At 50.6% G+C, this 8,447-nt stretch overlaps 1 protein-coding gene across 1 annotated transcript; it reads left to right on the forward strand.

The window, feature by feature from the left end:
• Positions 1–1,335: 1,335 nt before the first annotated feature.
• On the forward strand, positions 1,336–8,391 carry ANOM_010598 (CORVET complex membrane-binding subunit VPS8; the record flags this gene model as incomplete). Its single annotated transcript, XM_015555854.1, has 5 exons — positions 1,336–1,767; positions 1,817–2,252; positions 2,311–5,885; positions 7,557–7,918; positions 7,992–8,391. Coding segments are annotated over 5 exons (5,142 nt in total), but the record flags the coding sequence as incomplete, so codon positions are not given.
• Between the last annotated feature and the right edge of the window lie 56 nt (positions 8,392–8,447).

Genomic DNA, 8,447 nt, shown 5'->3' on the forward strand with positions numbered 1-8,447 from the left:
TATTGCCGTTTCTTTATTCATTTTGCCTTAGTGAAGGAATCTCGATTATTTATATCTCTGAATTCTTGTCCGAACTAGGTTGAGGGCTGAATGCTACCAAATGATCAAATCATGCAGTGCTGAAGAATGAATGTATGGCATGTGGCCAATCAATCCCTTGTGACTGGCCTTGTGAAAAGCGCTATAGAGAACGTCGGAGGGGAACAATATAGATAAAGGTTAATTTTCTCTTCAGAAGGATTAGTGTGACTACAGGAATGGAACAGGGCAGCGCTATGCTGAAGACGAGACAAGGATCTTAAATGAAAGAGTTGATCTTGTCCAGTCGATGTCGCTTGGGGTCTGCGGGTGATGTGAATAGTAGTTGGACTAAGGCACCTTAAGGCACACTGGTCACATGCTGATACTGATAAGTTATAACCCACACCTGAGCATTATTACTGAGGATACCCTGGATGAAGTATATAACATGACTAGACCATAGTGATACTATTCATATTAATAAGTGTAGTCACCTGGAAAGAAACCCATCAACATAGGCCAGAAGCCCGCTTGATATATGGCATCGTAGTGAATGCGATATACTCTAGTCATTGAATAAGTGGTACTGTCTAAAAGGCGAGCCTGGATAGCCCCCATTCATAAATTTATAATTCCCACTTAAACATTGTGATGACCCATCGGGTTACTATCCTAAGTCATTGTTGTTCTGCAAGCTGCTATAGGGCCTGTCTTGCAACATAGTACTGTTTTGCATACAACGCGCATAGCACTTTAAGTGATGGCTGAGGTATGATTAGATGCCCAGACTGCGGCAGACGAAGATGGTCTGGATAATCAATAGGAGAATAAGGATGGTGTGAGTATAAGGAGACGCTCTCTTGGAACAAATCCCCAGCAGCTCTATAGTATGTGTCAAAAATGACATTATTATGACTGACAAGCAAGAAAGGATGAGTAGTTGTGTAATTTGATAGCCACTGGTGGCTTGTGGGGCACCGCCCCCCCGGAAGCCAAGCAAAACCAACCAATGTTGACCTGAGGCCGGAAGGGACTCACAGCCTCCAGCTCTCCTCGTTACCTTCCGTCGATGATCCTCATCTTCCCCGACCTGCGACAAAGCCGAGCTCGTGGGTACTCTTGCTCGGTTTACACAACCACTTGCCAGTTAATTACATCCAGATCCTGACTCAGTCGTACATCGGGAGTATTCTCCTGCTAACCAGTCGGATTGTCGGCAACCGCTCCTCCGTTGTGTTCCGCACCTAAGGTATCCATCTATCGGCCCGCACTCGGCCAGTCGTTCACTGAAGCTTTGTGGCCTGAGATTGTCAGACAGTCATCAACCAGAACGTATCGGTGCCGCATTCAAATCTTGATTCCCGGGACCGCCTTTTCCTGCGATATTGTCGAAGCGATGGTCATTCGAACATATTGCTGATGAGCTCCATGATTGAGGGCAGTGATGACCGGGCACGAGAGGATGAGCTCGACTTGGGGGAAGAGGACGAGGGAGATGTTCAGCCAAAGACTAACGGTGCCTCTGTCGATGGAGTGTCACCTGAGGGGTATGGGGAGGGCTCAATGGCATACATCGAAGAGGATCTCCCCGATGTAGCTAGCCCAAACCATTCGGTCGATAGAAGGAACACCCAACTTGACGCCGGTACGGGCAATATACCATTGTCGCCCCGTATCAGACAGCTTGGTACTCCCGGAAGCGTCGACGAGACAGCTTCCACTCCGGATGATACTCCTTCTTTGCATGTGTGTTGCGACTGCTGTTTTCAGCCTTGCTATCCGCTGATAACTTTAGGATTCTCTTTTGTCATCGCAAAGTAGCAATGCTTTGGTCCTTCGAAGCTCGTCTCGTGCTAGTCCAAGCCCGTCGCATCGTCCCTTCGATCTCCGCTTCCAGTCTCGCCTTTCGTCTCCGTCTTTGAGCGGGGCTCGACCGTCCTCGCCGTTTTTCGCTCACATTCACTCCCGACAGTCGTCGCTTACGAGCCGCCTCACTCCGGGTACCGTGGATTCCGATGCTGAGACTCCCCTAGGCCCTTGGGATGTCATGCGGTGGACTAAGTTAAGAAAGATAACTGGCCAGGCATTTTCGGAGGTCGGTAAACGTAATTTTGGCTATCCCACATGTTTGGCGGTCTCTACGACCATAGTGATTGGAACGTCCAAGGGAATTATCCTGGTGTTTGACTATCAACAAAGTCTCAAAGCGATCATTGGACAGGGGACTAAGGGTACGTTAGGAGCCTGCCCCGCCTTGTTGTTCTGGTCTCCGTTGACTTCTACATATAGCTACCGAATGTGGAGCAATCACGTCGTTGGCACTATCCGCGGACCACACGACGGTTGCCGGGGGACATGTCTCGGGCGATATATTCACATGGGAGATTGTGAGGCCGGCGCGGCCTTTTCTTCAAATACCCCCTCTCTCCGAAACTCATATCGATACTCGCACTGCGGATGGTCACCTTCCTGGATCGCCTGTCATTCATGTAGGCTTCCTTGGCACAAGGCGCACTGCGCTCGTATCCGCCGACAAGTCAGGGATGGCTTTTTCACATCTTGCGACTCGTGGCCTGGGCGCGATGGGACGGACAGTGAAGACGACAAGGATCCTGGGTCGTTATCCCCAGCATATATCGCACGGCAACCGGCCGCGAAAGCCAAGCTCTGTCCTTGCCTTTTCACCCCTCCCGCTTGGAAACGTTGAGCAGCCAACTGATTCTTTGGGATTGGTTGCGATGCTTACACCATATCTCCTAGTAATTGTCTCAACAACACCTATAGCACAGACCCAACATAAAGCCCCACGCCCAAAAGAGGTTGCCGCCCATGGCGCAATGACTGGAGCATTGGCATGGTTTCCAGCGATTAAGCTCAAGGGCAAGGACGCGCAAGTTTCAAAAACAAAACTTGTTTATTGTTGGTCAAATGTGTTGACTATCTTAGAGGTGTCTGAGATTGAAGCAGACGAATCACCCAGCAGGGACAGACCACCTAGCCTGGAGTTTAAAGCGCGGAGCAGATGGAAGGCCGAAGAAGCAATTGTTGCTGTGCAATGGCTGAGTCGTTCGGTCCTGGCAGTGCTCACTATAACGCAGCAATTACTTATTCTTGAAGATCATTCTATGCGTGTAACGGATAGCATCGATCTTCTTAACAAACATATATACCATGCCGATTTGTTCTCCTCTCAGCTTCACTCTCTGGTCGAACAGTTTAATGAAGAAGATACCTCAATGCATGGCGTGGTGGCCGATGCTTTTTATATGAGCTTTCGCTCTTATAAAGGGCGTCTGTTTTTGTTGGGCTATAGCGATGCACTGGTTGGAGCCCTCTCCAATTGGGCAGATCGGTTACTTGCACTCATGGAGGCCGGAGACTTTATTGGGGCCATCCGACTAGCTACATCCTTCTACAAAGGCAGCGGAGAAAAGCTCACCATCGGGCTGCCTGATGAAGATGCACTGAGACAGCCTATCGTGCAAGAGAAAATCCTGGAAATGGTGTCAGCTTCGCTGAAGTATGCCTTTGGTCGGAACCAGGAAGCCAACACTGAGCGGCTGAGCAATCGACAGCTTGAGGAATTGGCCGAGGTCTCCATCTCGGCCTGTGTGTGTATGGACGATGAGGATTTTCTTTGGGATGATGTATTCAACTGGTATGAGGAGCATGACTCGCAGGGCGTCTTCCTTGATGCCCTTGAATCATACATAGTTGAAGGGACAGTGCGCACTCTTCCGCCTACTGCCGTCAAAGCGCTTATCAATCACTTTGCCACGAACCATACTGCCAGCCGGTTGGAAGAGATAATCTGTCTGCTTGACACGGCCACCATGGATATTGACCAAGTGACGACACTGTGTAAACATTATAACTTGTACGACGCATTCATTTACGTCTGGAATCGCTGTGTAGGAGATTATGTGGGGCCACTACAAGAACTCCTAGCATTAGTCCCACCCCAAGGATCTTGGGTTAACGGGGGCTCGGTGGATGAACTTAAACGATATACGAACGCGATGAAGATGTTTCCATATCTCTCGTTTGTCTTAACGGGCCGTGTATACCCTACTGGGAATGACATGGATGACACCGAAGCTACTCAGGCTAAGGCAGCCTTATACGAATATCTCTTCTCTGGGAATCTGTCTGGGGCGGAATCAGGGGTCCACAGTCAATCGAATGAGTTGTTCTCCGATCTGCAAGCTATCCTGAAATTCGATACCCCCAGCTTCATGAGCATGCTCAATGAAGCATTCGAGGATAGTTTCTTGAACGAACAAGAGCCAGACGAGACACCTTTCAAAGGAATATCTATCAATCGGCAATACTTAATCAGCATACTGCTCCAGGTCATGGCACCGTCAACCTTTGCTTCATCTGATACCATTTACCTAGACATGTTTCTTGCTCGCAACCTTCCTAAATACCCCCAGTACATTCTACTCTCTGGAAGCACACTCCACCAGGTTTTGGAGCGATTGTGTCGATATCCAAACCAAGACATGGCAGAGGACTGCGAACTCAGCGCAGAGTATCTCCTATCTTTCTATCACCCTCCAGATGTTCAGAACATGATCCCGCTCTTCCGGGAGGCGCGTTTCTTCCGGATTCTCAAGTCAACCTATCGCTCCGAGAAGCAATTTCCGGAGTTAATTCTGACCTATCTTGAAGACCGCAGTGGGCAAGAGGCGATTTTTACCTGCCTACAGGACTGCCTGCGGGCCGGCTCCGGGTTAGGGAAAAGGCAAAGGCGAGATGTCATAGAAGTGATTAAAACCCACGCTGGCCAGATAGCAGGCATAGATGTCCAGAAGGCCGCTCAGACAATGCAGGATTATGCTCCCGAAACGCATGCAGTGTTCCTTGAAGCTCTGGAAAACGATGCCTACGAACAGTACCAGTACTTGACTGTCGTGGTTGACCCTACGACGCATCCCGGCGCTGAGCGACAGCTTTCGAAGCCAGTAGAGAATTGGATGGTAGAGCGCTATGTGCAATTGCTTTGCAAGTACAACCCTTCACACGTCGCTGATTTCGTTGATGAGCTACGAGTTGGCGACGTTCGACTCGAAGAACTGCTGCCTTCAATGGAAGAAAGCGGGGTAGTGGATGCAGCTGTCATTCTGCTGGCCAGGCAAGGCCAGATCAGAGCTGCTATGGACCGTCTCATTGCGCATCTTCAGACACTCGAGTCGGGTCTCGTTGGCATTCTCCGAAGTATACAGGAGACCCCAGACTCCGCCAGCACGGCAGAAGCGATTGACGATCTTGTTGAATCTCTAAACAAGTATGTGCGTGTTGGTACATGGTTGTGCCAAGGCCAGTCGAAAACAGCTAAGAAGCCGCGGAACGGCGAGAGGAATGGAATTGGAAAACATGCTGTTGACCAGCCTCTCTCGTTCGATGAGAAACTCTGGCTCGACCTTATTGAAGCTGTCGTCCGTACTGCCAGTAGTGTGTTTGCCCTGATCCAGAAGGAACACGCGGAAAATAAATTGACCCAACTGGCACCAATAATTCCGAGGATGGGGAGCAATTCGACCCAGCTAATGTCATCTGTCCGTACATTGGTACAACAGGTGTTCACGGCGCTGCTCTCCAGCACGGTCCGGGTTGGCGGAGCTTCGACCGAACGCAACGACGTTGCCTTTCTCCGAATTCTGCGAGCATTTCTCACTCGCGCATCCCACTGGTCTCCTTCGCTCCTTGAACTCCGCGCGGTCTTGGCTTCGATCTTCTCAGCTTATACTTACGAGAAGTCACTCCTGGCCCTGGCCAACGGGATGCTAGATCGGGATCTCTTTGTGCATGTGGACGAGGTAACGCGACTGCGTCAAAGGGGGTGGCGGCCGCGAGGCCAGGTGTGTGAGGTCTGCCGGCAACGCATTTGGGGGCCTGGGGTTGGCTCTGAGTTCTGGGAGGCATGGAAGCAGAGGCAGGCGGATGCCCATCAACGCCGAGTGTCACGACAAATTGAAGGGCGGCTTGACCCTGCGGTCGCCGCGGGAAGGGCAAGGCGGCGGCAGTGGCCGAGGCGGGTCAGGCGGCACACTTCCATGATGGACATGCGGACGTGGAGTCAGTAGGTGACATGCGGGGATCCCCAGAAAGTGGAAGTGAGATGCCGATCGGGCCCGCGGTGGTCTTTTCCTGTCGACACTTGTATCACCGACAGTGTTTGCTGAACTTGGACCATTCTGGGCATACCAGTAAACGGCATTTCCACCGCGAAGGGTCTGACTGGGAGTTGCTGTCATGCCCCATCTGTCCTGTACATAATGAATGAGTGCCACGACTTGAATCCAACCCATGTATGTATCTTTGCTGAATCCCCACTATGTGATTTCATTCGTGATTCTTCTATACCCTTTTCCGCCCATGTTGGGTGGCAAGATGTTCCGGAGGATTTAAAGTGAGACAAGTTTGGAGGTTAAACTTTTTGGCGGCGGTTAATCGAGTTGCTTAATTAAGTCAAAAACGAAGTCGTCGATGAAGATGGCCAAAGCGGGACGATTTGGTTTCCGACTAATTTGCTCCCGATCAGCTGGTTTCCCAGTGACGTATCACAAGATGGGACGAGGAATTCCAATAAAACTCCCCAAAGAGGAAGGGCCAACATCACATGGTCTCCTTTCTCAGTAGTCCTTCACCGTCAGCCTTCCCCCACAGGGCTCATCCTCATCTTGACCGTTAAGAGAACCCTCGATCCTTGCGATCTGATTGACCCAGGTGTCTGTCACACTAAGAGCCATGGTGCGAGCCTGACCAGCATCGGAAATTAAATACAAAGGAAAAGACCCTGACATACTCCCTGCGCGGCGCGTCGTCCTGTCCATCAATCTATATGGTTGACTCCGGTGAAACGGCCCACGATAAACTGGAACTTTTTGGCCCTCTCCAAACGCGCCCTCTGTTCCACGAACCTTGTGTCCCTCCAACCAGTTTGAAATATCCACGCCTGCTGTTGCCATTTTGGAACCGTCTGTGGTCCAGGAACACCCCTTTCGTCCATCTTATTCCAGTCCACATTGGTCGTGACTCCAATTTGCCGCTCACATGCTTCCTCCGTCTGTCATCCTGGGTACCCGCGCGACTCGAGAATATGCCTTTCAATGGCATCCCTCTAGGTCTCAAGGCCTGGTCCGGTGGGCATATCATGGCTGACGCCACTTTTCACTAGTAGGTGAGTTTTAAGTTTCTTTTTGTCCCTTGTGTGGAGTGGTTATATGTGTATGTAGTAAGCGTGTAGGATACATATATCTGCATGGCTATATATTGAACCTCCGACACCAGGGGGGAACAAAGATGGATGGAAAGAACGCCAATCTATAACACTCCTTCACCCATCCAGCGTTGGTTCATTCAGAGAGTGCCTTTGACGCTGCCCTTCCTTTATGTTGCTTGACAGTAAACCTTTTAAGGATAAAGCACTTTGTTCGAACACTCCTTATATATCAATAAATATCACTCCCTACCTCTTCACACAGCTTCACGCATAACCTGTATATTCCTTTCTATCGTGATCTTTCAAGTTCAGAATGCACGTACTATCCACTCTCACCCAGGCTCTGAGCCTCTTTGCTCCCCTCGCCGCAGCCGCATACACACTACAAGATGACTACGGCACGAACTCAGCGTTCTTCGACAAATTCAGCTTCTTCACGGGCGGTGATCCCACCCACGGCTTCGTCAAATACGTCGACAGAGGTGCAGCCCAAAGCGCAGGCCTAATCAACGCCGACGGATCCATCTACATGGGCGTAGACTACAAAAACGCCGCGCCAGACGGCCGCCAAAGCGTCCGAATCAGCAGCAACAAAGTCTACAACCACGGTCTTTTCATCCTAGATCTAGCCCACATGCCCGGCAGTATCTGCGGAGTCTGGCCAGCATAGTAACGTCTCCCTTAGCCCCTATCCATCCCCAACTCAAAGGAAAAAGAAAACACAAAACTAATAATATCAAAGCTGGCTCCTCGGTCCCAACTGGCCCAACAACGGCGAAATCGACGTCATAGAAGGCGTGAACGAGCAAACTAACAACCAATATGCCCTGCACACCAGCGACAGCTGCACAATCAACAATTCAGGGTTCTCGGGCTCCCTCCTCACAAGTAACTGCTACATCAACGCCCCCGGCCAAGCCAGCAACGCAGGCTGCGGTATCAAAGATAACTCGGCCCAGTCGTACGGGAACGGGTTTAACAGTGCCGGCGGCGGCGTGTATGCAACTGAATGGACTGGCGAGGCTATCAGTGTTTGGTTCTTCCCGCGTTCGAGCATCCCCGGTGATATCGGTAGTGGGCATCCAAACCCGAGTGGTTGGGGGACGCCGGTCGGCGAGGTTTGCCGGGGCTTGCAACATTGATTCCCATTTTAAGGATTTGCAAATTGTATGTGTTTTCCCATCCTTGATTTTTTTTT

This window comes from Aspergillus nomiae (assembly GCF_001204775.2).
Source record: "Aspergillus nomiae NRRL 13137 chromosome Unknown contig00375, whole genome shotgun sequence".
NCBI lineage: Eukaryota > Fungi > Ascomycota > Eurotiomycetes > Eurotiales > Aspergillaceae > Aspergillus > Aspergillus nomiae.